The following is a 20,025-nucleotide window of genomic DNA, read 5'->3' on the forward strand; positions in this document are numbered from 1 at the left end:
GTGGCATTCAGAGCTGATGGGGAGAGACGAAAGTGTATTTGAACACCTGAGAGAGAATTGAACATAGAAGATCTAAAATGAGAAACTGCAGTAAATTTTGTAGATGGTGCCTGCTGTATCCAGAATATACCAGTGATGGAGGAAGTCGATGGTAAATGAAGTACCAATCATATAGCAGATTTGACCTCAAGATGTTGAGATCCTTGACAGTTGTTGGAACCGAACAGGCAAGTGGAGAGAATTCTATTACATTCCTGATGTTGAAATTGTTTTGTGAACCCAGGAGGTGAGCTCCAGTGCAAGAAGCAAGCCTCCACAGTATGTGTGTACTGGTCCAGGGCCATTTCTCACATATTGGTAAACTTGCCGCCAAAATCCTCCTGCTCACCTGGAAGTTAATGATGGGGAACCCAGCAGTGGTGCTGCTTAAACGTCATTGTTTAGACTCTCTAGAAGTAAGGGGTCATTACAAGCACTTACGGATTGTTTCACATCATTGGCCCAGAGAATGATAAATTCCAGAAGGCTCAGCACTCCAAATTACTGTTCCCAATTTCGCCCCCTATCCTGGTGTCTGATAACTGCACTCCTAACTTCCAGGAGATTTAACTTAATCCGCAAATTTAATTCTATTGCCATTGGTGGCTAATCTTTTCAATGCCTAGGTCCCATTTTTGGAATATCTTCTCCATCTCTTACCTCCTTGATCTGCAAGTTCCAGAAAAGAAAAAGCCCCTTGTTATTTTGGCCACGGTGGATTATCCTCGCACTGCTACTGCCAACAGTCGGCCCGAGCTGGGGGGAACTAGGGGGGACACGACAGTGGGGATCCTGGCAGGCTGTCCCGGGCCCCGGGCCGCTCCTGACCCAGGTCCCGGGCTGTCCCGGACCCCGGCCGCTCCTATCCAGGACGGCCTCTGGCAACACGTGGTTCCTGGAGTCTAGACGCCTGCGCGTAGGAGCTCGTTGCTAGGAAACGGTAAACTACCGGAGCCGGAGTTGCCTGTCACCGCCGAGAAGGGCTGCCCACCCCCAGGTAGGGAGCCAGGGAGACCGGGGAGGTCGCGGCTCAGCAGGCGGGCAGAATCGGGCCCGGAGGCGGTGGTTTCTGCTGCATCAGGCTGGGTCCAATGGGACTCTGGGTCCTACAACCCCACCCCCTCCCCTTCCCCGGGAACGGGGGGAGCTTCAGTGGACAGCCCGCGGCTTCGGGCCTTGCTGATAGTCACCTGGAGTGGTCCTGTCGGGATTCATCACCTCCCCGGGGAGAGGAACGTTAAATTCCGTCCGAGGTCGTTCTGTCCTTCTACGTTTGTTCCTCACCGGCCTTACTTCCCCAAGTGCTGGTCGCCTTGGTGTTGCTGCTCATCACCCTCCAGCAGTTGTCTCCACCTTCACCCTCTTCCCTCCATCCCCCTGCTGTTCCATCTGCCTTTGCTTTTGTCTGCCTCCACTTGTCACCCACCTGCCTGCGTCTCCCAACTCCACCCCACCTGCCCCCCCCCCGTCCTTCACCCCACCTGCCCCCCCCCCCCCCGTCCTTCACCCCGTCCCGTCCCCCCCCCCCCGTCCTTCACCCCGTCCCGTCCTCCATTTTCCCCCCCCCCCCCCCCCCCCCCCCCCCCCCCCGTCCACCACCTCCCTCCCCCGGTCCACCTACCACCCTTAGCCCCTGTACCACCACTCCCCCTCCCTTCTTGATACTGGCTATCTCCCTTCTCCACTCTTGGTCCTGATGCACGGTCTCGACCTGAAACATCGACAGTTTCTTTCCCTGCCACAGATGCTGCTCAACCTGCTGAGTTCTTCCAGTTTGTTGTTAGATTTGTTTATCACTTTCTTTACATCAAACAAAACAAATATTTTGGGGCTTGTGCAAAAATCCCATAATCAAGTTTTATTGGAAACATTTTGCCATTTTTGATCTAGCCAGTAATGGCCTTAGGTCAGGTGCCGAAATTGCCGGATGTGAAGGCAAGTCTGTATTTGTTCAGTTTAGTTTTTTAAGATCTTTCAGACCATTGAATATTTTGAATTTTGATACCAAGGTGGGTTAAACTAGTGAAATAACCTTAGTAGAGTTATGCTTTTGAATTTGATCAGATTACAGATGGTGGATAGAAGCTGAATGAAATTGTTTAGGTTACCACTCTTTAAGATAATTTTTAACGTGAGCAAAAAAATATTGTGGTCAAAAGCATTACCTGAATGTGCTGAATCATGTCAGTTTTTTCATTTAATTATGCAAATGAGTTGAGCAGAAATTCCAGCAATAACTACACTTCAAGAATCCTAACCTATTTCACATCTCGTACCCCAAATGGAAACCCCACTCTATTTCTTATATTTTAAAATATGCCAAGTGTTATTTTTAACTGATTTTTTAAAACGAATTTGATATAAAATTTTCAGAATGTTTATTTTGAATTTGTTTCAACCAAACTGTTGAGGCATCAAAATTGAAAATCATATTTGTAAAGGGGGCTTTTAATTTTAAGCTGATGATAATTTGGTAATTCATTGGTGAACCATCTAATCAATGAGGGCAGGAAAGCTGCAAGAAATGCAGATATAATTTTGTGACACACGTATTATTGAGGAAATGAGGGATAATTGATTTAACTTTCTCGTAGTGATCAGCCACTACCTTTTCAACAAATCCCTTTGATACCATGGACTCTTGTCTGTCTCAAGGTAAATGGAGCACATGCAATGATCTGTTGTGTTTCACGTGTATGTTTAACCCAGGCATACTCTGAAAAATAAAGGCTGAATATATTTGTTATCAGTCATAGATTGTGACTGAGAGTACAACTCAGAATACGCCTTAAGCCTTTTTCTTCATCCAATTCTGTAGAAAATAAATTGTGAAATGTTTGCAGGTGTGAAAGATCAGTCTTTCAATTCCAATGTCTAGAAACAGTCTCAATTTCTTCATTGGACAAACAAAAGCATTTTACTTCATTGTGATAAGTATTAAAATGGATTTTGGCCTTTCTGTGAGACATTTTTAATGTGTTTTTCTACTATTGCATTCAACATATAATGAGTTAACTCTAAATTGTATCCTTTAAAGCTGTAAATCAACATCCTAAACTTCATTACAGTTGTGATAGTCAGTCTTAGGAAGAGCACTAATGAGCAACTGTTAATATTTAATCCTCTTGTGAGATGATGATTTCCTGTGATACCCAATGGACTATTCTGATGTTCCAATCTATTCACATCCAAGTAAATATCAAAGAATACAAAACTCCTTTTTAAAAGAATAGGGTCTACATTTGGTAGGTAAAGATCCTATGAGAAGTGACTGTTTTCAGAAAGTCGGAGAAGGAAGCTCTATTTCTATCCCTCCTGACTGTTGAATAGAAAAGGGTGCACACCAGGTTATAGATGATGTGAAATCTTATATGAGTGAATAGTGGTCCTGACAGCAGATAATGAATAATATAAATAATAAGAGGGGGCAGCCCACAAGTGTCGCCACGCTTCTGGTGCCAACATAGAACCATAGAACCATACAGCACAAAACAGGCCCTTCGGCCCACCGTGTCGTGCCGTCCATCAGACCACCCTCATACTACCTAACCCCTTCCTCCCGCATATCCCTCTATCTCACGTTCCTCCATATGCCTATCCAACAAGATCTTGAACCTGTTCAATGTATCTGCCTCCACCACCACCCCAGGCAGTGCATTCCATGCACCAACCACTCTGGGTGAAAAACCTCCCCCTGACATCTCCCCTGAACCTCCCACCCATAACCTTAAAGCTATGACCTCTCCTCTTGAGCATTGGTGCCCTGGGAAGGAGGCGCTGACTGTCTACTCTATCTATTCCTCTCAATATTTTATATACCTCTATCATGTCTCCTCTCATCCTCCTCCTTTCCAGTGAATAAAGCCCTAGCACCTTAAGCCTCTCCTCATATTCAATACTCTCCAATCCAGGCAGCATCCTGGTAAATCTCCTCTGCACCCTCTCCAACGCCTCCACATCCTTCCTATAATGAGGCGACCAGAACTGAACACAGTACTCTAAGTGTGGCCTAACTAGAGTTTTGTAAAGCTGCATCATAACCTCGCGGCTCTTAAACTCAATCCCGCGACTTATGAAAGCCAACATCCCATTGGCCTTCTTAACTGCTCTTTCCACCTGTGAGGCAACTTTCAACGAACTGTGAATATGAACCCCCAGATCCCTCTGCTCCTCCACACTGCCAAGAACCTTGCCGTTTACCCTGTACTCTGCCCTGGAGTTTGTCCTTCCAAAGTGTACCACCTCACACTTCTCCGGATTGAACTCCATCTGCCACTTGTCAGCCCAGCTCTGCATCCTATCAATATCCCTCTGTAAGCTCCGACAGCCCTCCACACTATCCACAACACCGCCTATCTTAGTGTCGTCCGCAAACTTACTAACCCAGCCCTCCACCCCCTCATCTAAGTCATCTATAAATATCACAAAAAGTAGAGGTCCCAGAACCGATTCCTGCGGGACACCACTAGTCACTGCCTTCCAATCCGAGGGCACTCCCTCCACCACAACCCTCTGCTTTCTACATGCAAGCCAATTCCTAATCCACACAGCCAAGCTTCCTTGGATCCCTCGGCCTCTGACCTTCTGAAGAAGCCTACCATGAGGAACCTTATCAAACGCCTTACTAAAATCCATGTAAACCACATCCATCACACTGCATGCCCACAACTTCCTAACCTGTATGTTTTTGGAATATGGGAGGAAACCGGAGCACCCGGAGGAAACCCACACAGTGAGAGATGTAGTTGATCACAATAAAAATGAACAATAAGAGCATTTGGAATAATGATTCAAATTTAATTTGCAATGCTTTTTTTCACCAGTGAATAACAAGAAATAGAAATACTTAGAGCTGAAGGAATCGGTTTTAATTTTACAAAAATGATTAAAGTTGAAATTCTTTTTAAAAATAAACCTTCAAGGCATTCTACTTTTCACTCCTGATGTTTGTTTTACTAAGTGATCACAGTACAAACAGTTAAATTAATAAATCATTAGAGTAACATGTTACCTTGATTTCTTTCAGCCATCATGGAGATTGTATACGTTTATACCAAAATACGAAGTGAATTTGGCCGACAATGCAACTTTTCCGATCGCCCTACAGAGCTACATGTTGATATTGTTCCAGATCCAACATTAGCTGAAAATTTCATTGAGAAAAATCCAGTTGATGTGTTTGTACAGGTTTCAAAAGACATGTCGGAACACGAGGTAGAATTGAATGTTGCAGCATCTTTAATTTTTAAGTCGATATAACGTCCCCGATATTTTACAAGGGAAACTGCTTTCTGCACTCTTCACCTAATGTGTGGGAAGAGGCAAATCACAAAATTTCTCAGTATTTTCATCTATTAGCTGCTACTTGTGTTTAAGGGTTGCATCCAACCAATGATTGCATATTGCACACACATCTATATAGTGAGCTAATCAGTGTACTTTATGTGGAACAGAAGATAAGCTATAAAATGTTGGCATTATTAGAAAACATTTCACAAAGTTAGGCCCTTCCCCACCCCCATAGAAGTGTCACTAGCTAGCCAAATATGCTGATTGCTGAGTAAGCAGATTGCATAACTTTTCTTTTGATGAAGATTAATACCAGTCAGTATCTTTGCATTCTATTTCATAAGAAAAACCTTCAGTATTAGTCTTTAATTTAAACATCTGTCTTAGACTTAGTTGAACAATTTCGGCTTTTTTGGGAATGTTAAATAAAAGCATTGTTATGAAGACAACTTCTACCTTTATGTCAAATGCATGATTACCAGCTTTCTTTAAATTCTTTCAGAGTTGCAACCATTTTCTTGTTGAGGATATAATATAAATACAACAGTTTGTAATTTATACCCTCAACAGGAAAACATTCTCAAAGTGTTTTGAAGACACATGAGGAAAGAAAGTAAATGCTGAACTAAGAACAAAGAAATTAAGATAGGGTAACTAAAGGCTTTTTGGGAAATGTGTTTAAGAAGAATCAGAAAGAACAAGGGAGAATTGCAGAGAGCTCCACAAATGCATTAACAACATGTCTGCCATTGCTGAGGCAAAGAGAGCACTAGGTGTACAAAAGGCTGAGTGTAAAGAATGGAGTATTCAGTAGAAAGTGATGGTTAGATGGTGGGAAGAAATTACAGAAGAGGGCAAAGCTATGAAGAGTTTTAAATTAAAGGGTAATAAGTTATAATGTAACAAACAGGTGAACCAGGATTGAAGTAAGATGATTTTGTTAGAAGAATGTTCCTTTGTTTGCGATGAGATATAAATAGCATTTCTTTGGATGAGCTGAATTTGGAAGACAAGAAGTTGTAGTCTTCTTGTAGAGTACTCCCTTTGCAAAAAAAAATGTATGTGCTTTATTAGCTCTTTACATAAATTTCTCAACCTCTCCACTTACTATCTAAATGACAATTTGAAATATATGGCCTCTTGTCACTGATTCATCGACGATAGCAAATGATTTTTTTCAAAAACATAATAGTTTTAAAGTATTGTATCTACACTTAAATTTCTCTTATTATAAACCTGTTATCTTGCCTCAGTAATTGTTTTATCTCACTTATTGTTCACAGATATATCTTCAATAATTTACTTTATATCCAAATTCCTGAATTTTTACTGTTTTAATTGGAAGCAAACCTTCAATATCTAATTTGATGGCAACATTTATTGATTACTCTAATATTACCTCTCTAATTGCTTCAGTAGTAGCTTACATTAAATTTTATTTTTGAAATGTTGGGAAAACAAAGAAGCCAAAGAATGGCTTAGTGCTTTGTGAGATTGTGTTCTCCTCCACAAAATAACTCTTGTGTCCAACATATGGGTGAGGTCTTTGTGATGGTACCAGATGACTATCCAGTTCCCTCAGTTATGCTTTTTCAAATTAACTAATTTGATGCTTTTGACCAGTATTCTTAGTCTTTCTTTCTATCCATTTTAAGGTAAACACAGAACATATTGCAACAGAGGTTCGAGGGATTAACCACGTGGAGGGTGGCTGGCCTAAAGATATAAACCCAAATGATCTGGAACATACCATGCGTTACCGCAAGAAAGTGGAAAAGGATGAAAATTATGTCTACACACTAATGCAGCTGGGTGGTGTAAGTAATATTAAAAGGAGATGTCAGTACAAAATAGTGCTTTCTAGGCACTCCAAATATTTCAACATATAATATTCTTACAATAGAACCAGCACAGATCACAGTAATCAGATCCAATAGCCACTTTACGTGTTAGATGTTTCCTGACACAATGTGGCTCATGATTTAGATTGTTCATGTACTTTTAGCTTTTAAATTCTTTCTTGCGTTATTGGAAGAGAATCATTAGCAATTATGACAGTTACTTGTACTGTTAATTATTAGATTTAGCTGTGTGACAAGCTTATGTTAAATACGTACCCTTTATGAAAATCGTTGATCACTTAAGCACAGGATGTGACTTTTATCAAGCCAATGGCACAGCAAGATCTGGTAGCAACTTGCAATGCTTTGTAATTCATAGGTTATCTGTTCCTTCCTTAAAGTTGCTGTTCAATTTGCACATATGCAATTTCATTCATTCTTCTCCCCCCACCCCCAGAAAATTCATATCCAATGTGTTGAGCCTTAAACCAATGGAATATGGATGAGCCTTTAGTATCTATAAATAAATTTTGATCTTTGCTTTATTACTAAAGCACTGTTGACAAACTGAGGTGTAATGTTCTCTGGGCATCCATTAGAGACTATCTTGGGTACCTTTGAAAAAATGTGATGAGCAAAATCTTCCTCGCACATCCATATGCTATAAACTATATTCTATTGTAAATTTTTAATTTCTCTTCAGATGCTTCAACCACAGAATCTAGTTCTTAACTTTTCTTCAATAAATCCAAGTGTAAAGATACAGACCCTTAAAAGACTTTTTGTCTTTTGTGGTAATATAAGATCCAATTTTCAGCCAATGCAGATTGGAATTTGGCAAGTTGAAAGCACAGGTATTTGGTTAGTAGTGATGGGATCTCCTGCTATAATTCTTTCATGACATCTAGAGGGAAACAGAAAATTCAGACTCACTCAGAGGCAGCAGTCATTTGGAATGTAAAAATCCATCCTTTGTATGGTGGAGATTTGCAAAAAGGATTACTAGCTGAGCAGAGTAACAAAAAATCGTGTGGATAGTTACAGCTGGTAGTAGGTGCAGGTTCAGGATATCAGTCAAAATGGAGTTGCTTCAAACTGTACTGTGGAAATGAATGCTTTTAGGGGTTGGAAAATGTCTATGCACTCCAATTCTGCACTGGATCACCTCCCCTCCCCCACCCCAGCCCAACTGCAGGAATTACTTTCTTCCCTAATTTGCTTTTTATTTGGAATCTAATTCAGTACAATAAAATATTCAAAAATGAAACTATCTTAGCATGATTAATAAGTGATCTGTTTCAATATATCCAAGATTGGTGATGATACAAAGCTGAGTGGCAATGTGAGAAGGATACAGAGAGGCTTCAGGGAGGCCAAGAAAACCATTAAACAAACAAATGAAAAGGCTTGATATAATTGGTCTGTATTGTGCTGCTTGCCAGCCACTGCAGGATAACTAGTTGAAGTAGTAAGCCAGCTCGTTCCAGACTTCCACTCTTGCACATTGCAACACAGAAGTCGGGAATGAGCTGGAGGTCTGAAGCCAGCCCATCTGACTATCCACTCTACTGCTGGACTCAGATTTGAATCCAGGGGCAGAGTAACCTGTCATGGCTGGTGTGTGGACTCTGGCTCCATTCATTTCATAGGGTTGGAGCAGTCCTTTAGCTTTACATCAGCCAATACAACAGTCATGGGTGGTGCATGGAGTGTGGTTCCATTTAAATTGGACTACTGACCTGAATTGAAGTGATAAATGTTTGTGTTTTTTTTTATATTTTATTACTTAACCTTAATGATCTTAATTCATTTCTATAACATAGTATTGTTTCTATGTAAATGTAATATTTTAAGTTTATTTTTTCAATGATTTTAATTGTTTTAATAATTAAATATATTTAAATTACCTTCAAGTGCCTCTGATCATCAGAGTCATTTAAGATAGTTAAAAAGGCCTATGATTGTAGCGAGCTGGTCCTTGGGTGGAGCTTTGGGTATCACTGCCACTCACTGAGTGCTCCACCTCATGGGACAGACGTGGCATAGAGGCCTGGAGGATATTTCACTGCATGACTAGCTTGGGAGCAAGCACAAAGGTTGACACAGATCAAGTACAGTCTAGGCCATTAAGTTATTCAGTTGCCCAATGCAATTTTTTGAAAGCTTAAGTTAGTTCTGTAGGGATTGTTTTTGAAGCTTTCATCATGCAATATTAATATATCCAATAGAATTGATCGGTTATAAACTGATAGCAGCCTGCCCTGTCCCCTAGCTTTTGAAAAGCTAACAAAAAGCAAGGGGGGATTTGAGTACCTGTCACTGTGCTTGTCCTCCAAGAATTAAATGTTACATGCATCAAATATTGCTTAGCTCTGTATTCTTTTGTTTTTTACAGTTAATGGAGCACTGCATTAAACAGAATAATGCTATCAATATTTATGAGGAGTACTTTGAAGATAATGAGGAATCTGTGGGAAGAACTGATGAACCACCTTCTGCAAAAACCATAAATGTTTTCAGGTAATGCCTTCATTTTAGGAATTCTACGCATCTCTCATTAGATGATTTTGATAAAAAGGAACATGATTATTCTTTGCAATTTCTAAATATGTGTAAGTATACTGAGAAAGTAAAATTTCAGGAAGGATTTACTAAGCTTACCCATAGCTCTTTGTTGTTCTGAATGTAAAGAAAAAATGAAAATAACATTTTTAACCAATACAATTTGTATTCACCCTCCATCTAATCATCTACTCTTTACTGAAAGTTTGTTTTTGGAAGTAACTAGTGTGACTTATTAGCAATTATGTGACTGGTTCTAGATTTAACAGGAATATCTTCCCTCTCCCTGACGCATATAAAAATTAAAAGTAACAAGTCAATTATTCATGTCACCACTTTGCTGTAATACTATAATATAATACTTTAATGTAATATACTGCAAGATGTCTTAATTATCTCCAGCTCCAGCCTGGAAAGTAAGGTCATTACCATGGTTAGTATGACAATTTTTGGCAACAAGGTTCTTGCGCTTGTCTGAAATTATCTTTTGAGGCCATAATGGATGTTTTCAGCAGGGACATCCTTATTGAAGTGCAAATGTCTCACTCATTGTTTCTTACTGAGGTTCGCACAGGAAAATTCTCCCAAAACACTCTGGGCAGATGTGGCCCCTCATTGAGTACCCTTCTCCCACTCTGCATCTTAAGCATATTCATTTCCCCAATTATACTGCCCTAAGGGGAATGATTAATAATGCACCTGTGGCTGGAAACGATTGGTTTCTGTAGAACATTGAAGTCAGCAAAGTGTTCTTCACACCAGTTCCTCTTGAACTTGAAGCAACGGTGGAAAGTGCCAGACATTTGTAGATTCACACCAACAGCTAGAAGAGATCAGCTTGCAACCAATCTATAAGCAGTTGATCATTCTTAAAGTAGCAATGGTGAGTCATTATTTCACAATGCTGAACATGTTCAGCTGTGTGAAGTTAAAACACATTGTTAGCTGGAATTTAGAGCTCTGGAATAGGAGCACAGTTATCAGATCCCTCGGGGATGCAGATTCAACGCATAAACTGCCTCCTCTGCATATTTCTGCCAGATGTTCAGTGCACACATATTTTCACCAAATGCCATCAGCGTAATTCTTGCCCCACAGGTATATCCATTTTGTAGATGACAATTTTATAACTCTGAGGACAAAAGGTGCTGATGGACATAAATTGGCGTTGAAAGTATTTCCAGTGAAACGTATAAATGAGTTGTGTATATCAATATGTCTAAAAATTTGCAAATTCGTCAAATAACTAAGTTTCAGACCAATTGTGTTTATTTTATTATTATTATACTTTTTCAGGTTAATTGTCTTGAGAGCAAACTGCTTTAGAAATAGATTGATTTTGTTCAGAAATTTGTGTAATGAAGAAAACATTCCTTTGTTGTTTCATTTGTTAGTGACCCTAATGAAATTAAACGGACAGTATCCCATCTCTCATGGCATCCAGATCAAGGGAAGAAACTGGCAATTTCTTACTGTTGTCTGGAGTTTCAAAAAGCTGGTGATAATATGAATCCTGACTCGTACATCTGGGACATGGGTAACTCAATTGACATTCATATGCAGTAGAACAGTCATTGTTGTAATTTTTTTTATGGAATACAATCTCAATGAAGAGCATTTGGAACTTTATAGCAATATTATCCACTTCACACACAAAAAATGAGGGAGCATGTATAACAGAGAGTTAGAGTTACCTTAAACACCTACCTTGCAACATGAGCAAACTCGCCATATTGTGTTTTTTGTATTTCTTGAATCAAAAAGCTACAAATGGCCCAAAGCTACAAACTTCTGAAATTATGAAAAGAAAAATCTGTTCTATCTAATTCAGCGACAGTCCAACTTTGCATGTTAATAACCTATCTCCTGTCTATCCAGTCTCCTGTTTGAAAGGAAAATACCTCTGGTCATCTGAGGGGGAAAAACACACCCCTGATGGAGCTTGCAAATTTTAAGGAGGTAATTTCAGTCTAAAATGGATAAAGCACCGAGGCAGAAAAATTGAATGCAAAGGACATCTAAGAAGATGGTATCGGTGGATCATATCAAATGAGGCTTGAATGAGTAGGAACAGCTATACTGCCTTTAGGTCTGCTAATCAGAAATAAGTTGCTCCCCTAACCAAATTCCATTTATCCATATGCTTGGTAGTTCTTCTTCTATCAGAAATGCTTAGTGCTAAATAACTGAAGCACTGATGCAATAAAAAAACATTTTCTACTCATTCACAATACAAAAAACTCCATGTTTTGAATGATCACATTGCTGCTGTCTGTAAAGTCAAATGGTAATAGCAACTTGACATTTAATATATGTTGTCTTTTCATTGACTTATTGCTGAGCAGTCTGTTTTATTGATTAACCGTGTATAAAATTACAGTATAGAAACATAGACATGGAAAAAATAGGAATAAGAGAAGGTCATTCGGCCCTATGAACCTGCTCCAAAATTCAATTTGATCAAGGCTGACCTATATCTCAATACTCTCTCTCTTACTCTCCTACACTTCTTGATGCCTTTGGTGCCTAGAAAGTTATTAATTTTGCAGTGTGAAATTGCCAGAATAGAAGTCGTATTGAGAATGAACAGCAAGTTATTAAAAACGTGGTCCATAACTTGTCACCTCGGGCAAAAGAAATACAACATTTATGTGAAGGTGATATACCTGTCTCAGGTTTCAAATTATGCCAAGTTTGCTTTTCTATCCCTTTGCCTATTTTAGTTTCTGAATACTATGGCACTCCTGGTGTGTAGGGAACTTTCTCCTAAGGGTTCATCTTTGCTGTTCTGTAATTTATCTCATAAGTAAGTAAATGTGGCTTATAATGATGCAACTATTGTTTTTTGTTTTACCCTTTGTGCAAATATCCAGATAAATTGGTTTATTATTGTCACATATACCGGGGTACAGTGAAAAACCAGTCTTGCATACCATTCATACAGATCGATTCATTACAACAGTGCATTGAGGTGGTACAAGGTAAAACAATAACAGAGTGCACAATAAGGTGTTACAGTTAAAGAGAGAGTGCAGTGTAGGTAGAGAACAAGGTGCAAGGTCATAACGAGGTAGATTTTGAAGTCAAGAGTCCATTTTATTGTACTAGGGAACTGTTCAATAGTCTTATAACAGCGGGATAGAAGCTGTCCTTGAGCCTGGTGGTACGTGCTTTCAGGAGAAGAGAGAACGTCTGGGGTGGGTGGGTCGTTGATTATGCTGGCTGCTTTACCGAGGCAGCAAGAAGTGTAGACAGAGTCCATGGAGTGGAGGCTGGTTTCCATGATGTGCTAAGCTGTGTCCACAAATAATCCTGAATGAAAAATATACTTGTGTAGAATTCTGTAGTTTACTTGAGAAATGTGTGATATATGCTGCCTTATGCTCCTGTTAAACACAGGTGATGACACATTATTAGTACCAATTCTAATGTTAATACTTTTTTTCCTTCCACAGAAAATCCAAATAAGCATGAACTGGCAATAAAACCAGTATCTCCTCTTGTTTGTCTGGAATATAACCCCAAAGATTCACACATTCTGGCTGGAGGTTGTTACAGTGGACAGATTGGTCAGTGAATGAGTTCTGTTGCCAAAGCTCTAATATTGAAATTTCAACAATTAATAGAAATTAAGTAATTTACAAATAGTAAAATGAAACTTTCTGTTCCCATCTAGAAAATCAAAATTTTTAAAGCAAATTTGCATTAATTATGTTTGGAAACGGTGTGACATAATGGAAAAGCCAGGCCAGGTATCACTGAGTGATCCCTTGTGTTTTAATATTTGTGGCATTTCATGAACTGACAAGAGCTTGTGTTCTTAAAAACAAATATTCTCTTCTTAATTACATTAGAGTAATAAAAACATGGAATAGGAGCCATGAGGAGTTGTTATCAAATTAGCAATAATAATCTGCAATCAAACAGTAAAGGATTAGTCAAAAGTGACCAGAAATATACAGACATAATTGCTAAAAACTGAATGATAAATCTAAACCAAGATATGGAGGAAACCAATCTGGGGTTTAGAAGAATGAGAGATGACCTCATTAAAAACAAAAAAGTACTGAGAGGGATTGACAGAGTAGTTGCTGAATTACTGTTTTTCCTGCCATGGGAGCCAAGAACTAAAACTAGTAATGATAATCTCAGGGTAAGAGGTTGATCATTAATGAATGAGGTGAGAAGAAATTACTTCATTTCATGAATCTTTGAAATCCTTTGGAATCCAGAGGGCTGGATTTGATCAAAGTAGGTTAGTGGACTCAACAGAGAAGCTTAGCCGTGATCATATTGAACATTAGAACAGGTTTGAGGAATGTATGGGCTATCTCTGCTCCATTCCTTATATAAGACAGGAATCCTCTCAGTAGGTTCCCTCAATTGACCACAGTCATTCTCTTAATAGCATGCATTTACTGAATTGGGAAGTGTGAGCTATAGATTATTCCTAATAGGCATTTACTATAATGTTCCCTATACATAAGTAGCTTAAGATCACTCCATTTAACAATGTAGAGATCACACAAGAGCTTTTTCACAGAATTGTTTGGGCAAGGCCATTGTAAAACAAAATTATAACTCTGGGTGGTAACTTCAGGGGAAAAAAAGCAGTCTGATATGAGAAGTTTTCTTTTAAAATGTTTGTATTTCTATTAAAACAGCTAGAGAGCAGAAATGTGGAATTACCAGTTATTTGGAAATGTCACATGGAATTGAATAAAATGACCTGTCAATTCTAAGTTAATTTTTTTTGTTTCAGAATACTATGTGCACATTGTTTTCACAGATGACAAATCATTTTCACTGAAGACTGAGCAGGCCAGGGTAAAGAACTGTGTAATAACTGTAACATTTTTAAAAAGGAAAATAATTGACCAAACACAAGATATCTTCACAAAGCTATCATAAAAATATCAGAGAATACTTCAACATGAAAGTGTCAGCACTATTGCAAAGATCCACATTTTACTCCCACTATGTAGGGTACTGGGATACACGGAAAGGAGGTCAGGCAGTTGAAATGCCTGCAGTTGAACTTGGACATCGAGATCCAGTGTACAAAATCATTTGGTTACAGTCTAAAACAGGAACGGATTGTTTTTCTACTTCTACTGATGGACAGGTAATTGCACAACGAGGTGAAAATAAAAATAAAATTGTACATTAAGTAATTAATTATTTTTAGCAATGTTCAATTCAGATTGCAGAAGGACTGGTCCTGCAGTTAATTCTGGAAAGCGAGAACCAATGACCTAGAAAAGGAAAGGGAGGGGAGCCTAATATCAAGACATTAGGGCTAAATTACAAACCAGGAGGCAGCAGGATTTGTCCTAAGAATTACCATAAGGAAGGAGATCAGCAAATTGCATGTGTAACTAAAAGATCAAGGTGGGAAGAATAGCTTCCAGAGCATGGCGCATTGACACCAACACTGGGAGAGGAAGGACCTTTACTTGTGGGAAGGACTGCGCCTGAACCAGCCTGAGACCAAGATCTTAGCTGAAAGGATAGACAAGAAGTACTTCAAACTAATAAAATGGGCAATATACTTCAAGAGAGTAAGGTGTATTTGGAAGGAGGAAACAAGAGAGAAGCCAGCTCAAAATGACAGTAAAACTGATAAGTAAAAAGGAGAAAGAGAAAAAATGAGAACAAAATTCAGAGTCTAAAATAGGTATAACTAATCAGCATAAACCACATGGCTTCAGCATATTGGCTAAAGCTGCCTATGAGCTGGAATTTATTAATGCAGAACCTGGTTAGTCAAAATAGAAAATGTATAATTTCCAATTACTAACAAATTTTGCTTTATTAAATGCAAACTGTTGTGTAGCATGGATTCATCTCTACAGTATACCAGTTTTGGCATTGAGTATCCTTGATCAACTGAGCTTTGAAATACATGACTGATTTGAGTACATTTTTCTCTTTTGAAATGTGTTAATTGTAAATGCACAGTACTGACAGGAATTTGTTATAAACCTCTCTTCATTGCCATTTGGTCTTGTGGTTATCACTTCATGAGCTGAAATAACAGAACCTCTCAACTGGATGTAAAAGATCCTAGGTAAAATTTGAAATAGAGCAACACAGCTCTACGAATCTTCTGATCAATACGTATGCCTCAACCAACACCACCCAAAACAGTTATCAGTTCATTTCACGACATGTAAGTCAGTAATAATAAACTTGATTCTGATTCCCATTGTTTTTGGAGCATTGATGTGCATAAACTAGCTGACATCTTTTTTTGTCCATTACAAAAGAAAGTACATTTCAGAAGTACTTTATTGGTTGTGAAGCAATTGGGAGCTACTAAGATTTTAAGAAGAGGTTTATAAGTGCAATGCCTTTCTATCTATATTATTAACTGTACGTTTTCTTACTGGAAGATAGATTTTGTGACAAAATTTTGCTACAAATCAAAAACATGGTTTATTCATGGCCAAGTACATCAGCCAATGGTAAGACCAGGATTGTAACAGTATGGTTTATGCTACAGGTACTGTGGTGGGATATCAGGAAGATGAGTGAACCAGTGGAAAGACTCATCTTGGATGTAACAAAAAAAAGATAACCCGGATATTGCATACGGAGGTGTTTCACTGGAGTTTGAAACCACAATGGTAATTAGTTATTTACTGCATAGGTATTTTGACATGAAGCATGTTACAGTGGAACATATTTTACTAGCAATGAAGGAATTATGCTACTCAGTTTGAGTGAAAATTTGGAATATTGAAACAAAGGTAAGAGCTTTGTAAAGATAGGAGAAGGAAAGGAAGCTACTGGGTTCCATAGACATGTTTTTCCATGTACCTCATGAAATACTTTTATGTTGTTGCTTCATGTGGCTAGCAAAAGCTACTTGGGGAATGAGGTTTAACACTGGAGGGCTCAGAAAAGAAAACAAATATAAAATGTTTGTGTCGTATTATCCCTATTCCTGTGCATTTTGAATGAGCATGTTCAACTCTTTCTTTCCACAAGTGGAAGTTAGGTAGGATCTCGGAGCCAACTTGTCCTTTTTCAAGCTGAAGATGAATGGTTGACAGTAGTGACTGTATGGGAGAAATTCGCTTAAAAAAAAAACAATAAATCCGATTCGGAAGGCAGGAGATGGGCAGCAAAATGAACATATTGTTTTGGCTTTTGGAAACGTTATCAATTCATTCACACAGTGTTTATGCGGGTTCTTCAGTGTGATGGAGGAATATCAGAACTATAAGGTTTCTACTTCTATTAATGAATGACAAGTATGGTTTCCTCAAATCTGACTGGTGGAAGGATAGTTAATCATCCTGTCTGGTGCTGTGAATGAAAACATTTCTGTGTGTTCTGAAATAGGATTAGTTTGACTTTTGGGAGTTATTCTGTTTGCTGACCCACAGCACAATTTGCATTTGAAATGTCATTTAGATGTTTCCAATGAATAAAAGTTACACTACAATCTATAATAGAGTGAAATTCAGCTAATAAGAAAAAGTACTAAAGTTTACAACTCTTAATTTGAAATTGAATTTGTGTATTGAGTAGGACTAAATTTCCATTTTGCCTTTCTGCTTGAGTTGTTTAATTCAAATTTTTCAATTTCACGAATATTCTGAAGATGACTTGAATTCAACACCCTGCTGCATGATCATTGTACTGTTATTTTATCACTTAGCGAGATCTTTAAAATTAATTAAAAACACTTGCTTTCTGTTCTCTGAACTAAATCCTCGTTTGTGTTATTGTGTTCTATAATTGTGTTTTGTCTCTGTAGCCAACAAAGTTTATGGTAGGGACTGAACAAGGTGCCGTAATATTAGGGAATCGAAAGGGAAAATTGCCAGCTGAGAAGATAGTGACCACATTCGCTGGTCATCATGGCCCTGTCTATGCTGTGCAGAGAAATCCTTTCTACCCAAAGAACTTTCTGACGGTTGGGGACTGGACAGCCAGAATTTGGTCTGAAGAGATCAGGGAATCATCCATCATGTGGACTAAGTGAGTAAAACACTTATTATGGAATAAAAGTAAAAGGTAAATTGAAAACGTATCTCCCTCAAAGGTATTTGCACAGCAGATAATGCAAAGATATTGATATCTTCACGATGTATGTTACTAATTTTAAAATAATATTGGTAATGTACTTGCTATTCCAAGGGAATTAGCGCATGTGAAATGTGATTGAAATTATGGAGCCGTGGCCCATTAGATCATTTCTCACTGAACTTTCAAGCCCTCGACTGTACAAATGAGGCTTTCAACATCGGTAACTTTGAAACTGCTATGTGGAATTTAAAATTTTTGGGTAGTTTGTTGTGAGTTATTTAACCATTCAGGGATTCAAGGTTTATTCTCTTTAGTCACCACATTTAAGCCTTATCAAATGAAACAAAGCAAACTTCACAATTCACTGTCTTAATCCTAGTCTGAATATACTTGAAAGTACTAAAGGAATCAGCATTCATGGCTCAGAGGGATAGAGAATTCCATCAGTCTGCCAGATATCCTTATGTGGTTGTTTCGGGTCTCCATTGAATCTAGGAATTCCTCAAAATTGAAATCTCCAGCTTCAGATAACTTGCTCTTTCTTTCAGTCTGTATCAGATTTGGCCATTTCTGCCTGTCATCTGTTTGGCTCAGTTTTTATTCTTCTGCACTGTAATCTAGCCTGCTGGGCATGTTCCGTAACCTTGCTATTAAGGACACATTACATGGACAAAGAAATATAATATGCTTCTAACTGCTGCAATGATTCATCTGGTTGCATCCAATCAGAAATTTTCCCATTGTCTTTATTCTGACCCCTCCCCTACCTTCTCTGCCACTGAAAACTAAATTATTCTCTCTCTTTCCCAGCTCTGACAAAGGGGCTCAAATCTGAAACCTTAATTGTTTCTCTCTCCACAGATGCTGCCTGGCCTGCTGAGTGTTTCTTGTATTTTCTGGTTTTATTTCGGATTTCAAACATCTGCAGTTATGCTGCTTAACACCATTGCTATCACCATCAAGCTCAATGGTGACCCAAGGTTCCTTCTATTTTCTTCCTGAATCTTTTACTTCTCTTAGATTTTCAACTTCTACCTTCTTCACCAACACCAACCTTGCTAGTGGCCTATTGATTCCTCCTGTTTCCTGTCCTCACATTTAAAAACATTTTTTTATTCATCATTTCACCAACTCTACACATCTAAAATGAACTTAAGCTCAACTTAACATCTTTACAGCACAGTCTTCTGTTTTGCCCTAACCATATGTTTCATGATGTAGCCTCTTTCACGTTCTTGGCAAAATAAGCTCGCACTTCTGCCCAACACAGAAACAGAATTTAAAAACCATAATATTACAGAAATCTTTTTATTAGATAGCTACATAAGTGCTTTATACAAAAAAATCCTGATGCACATCACATAAGAATATTTACACTAAATAAATGATGCAAGTACAGTCAATACATCATAATATTCTATTTCACATCTTTCAAATTATTTATAATTTGATAATTAAACAATTATTCCTTTTGTTTAGAAAATGCTAATACATTTTTGTGTCATTTTTTGATTAGTTACTTCAATTTCAGAACATTTTTCTTCATTTAGTTTGAATAGTGTTAATTTATTTACCTGAACCTACTGTGGAGCAAGGATCTTCAGATTCAAAGCATCAAAATTATGCATTTATAGCAGTTGCTACCGTGAAGTAAAACAAGACGCTAGTTGAAGGATTGTCAAACAAGAACTGGTTTATTTTCCCACCTTGCGTGGGCCTTTTAAGGGAGGCTGTTCCCGCCCAATGCGACCGGCAATGACGTAAGTACTACGTCATCAAGTCTTTCCCGTGTGCGGGTTCTCCCCATCGCTCGGGAAAGACGAGGCCCGCCGCCATCTTGGGCCTTATCGCTCCGACGCCGAGCGACCCGACTGCCAAGCCGGTTCACCTAACCGGACGGTGAGTCGCTACACAACCCCCCCCCCCCCCCCCCCAGAACCGGCGATACAGTCCCTAAGGTCTGCGGGCTGTGCCAGCCGCCGCTTAGGGGGCCGGCCTCTGCGTCGCGGCGTTGAAACCTCGACTGGTTGTTGCAGATCTAAATGGGCCGGTTTGAGGCGGTCCGTCGTGAAAACCTGTTCCCTGCCTCCAACGTCCAAAATAAAGGTGGATCCATTATTCCTTATGACTCGGAACGGTCCCTCATATGGTCGTTGCAACGGCGCCCGAGGCATGCCCCTGCGAACGAAAACAAACTTACAGTCTCGTAGTTTTTTGGGCTGGCAGGATGGGGCTTGACTGTGCCGTGAGGTGG

At 39.0% G+C, this 20,025-nt stretch overlaps 1 protein-coding gene across 1 annotated transcript in view; it reads left to right on the top strand.

Moving 5' to 3' along the window:
* The first annotated feature begins 992 nt into the window (after positions 1–992).
* The window catches only part of dnai2b (dynein, axonemal, intermediate chain 2b), a 35,473-nt gene continuing 16,440 nt past the window's right edge, over positions 993–20,025 (top strand). The window contains 10 exon segments of the mRNA XM_052033012.1: positions 993–1,036; positions 5,066–5,253; positions 6,984–7,145; positions 9,565–9,689; positions 11,126–11,268; positions 13,187–13,300; positions 14,717–14,856; positions 16,237–16,299; positions 16,301–16,360; positions 17,500–17,723. Of these exon segments, the coding sequence (XP_051888972.1) occupies positions 5,071–5,253; positions 6,984–7,145; positions 9,565–9,689; positions 11,126–11,268; positions 13,187–13,300; positions 14,717–14,856; positions 16,237–16,299; positions 16,301–16,360; positions 17,500–17,723 (1,214 nt within the window). The 5' untranslated portion in view covers positions 993–1,036; positions 5,066–5,070.

The sequence above is a fragment of the Pristis pectinata genome, chromosome 18 (assembly GCF_009764475.1).
Source record: "Pristis pectinata isolate sPriPec2 chromosome 18, sPriPec2.1.pri, whole genome shotgun sequence".
Classification (NCBI taxonomy): domain Eukaryota; kingdom Metazoa; phylum Chordata; class Chondrichthyes; order Rhinopristiformes; family Pristidae; genus Pristis; species Pristis pectinata.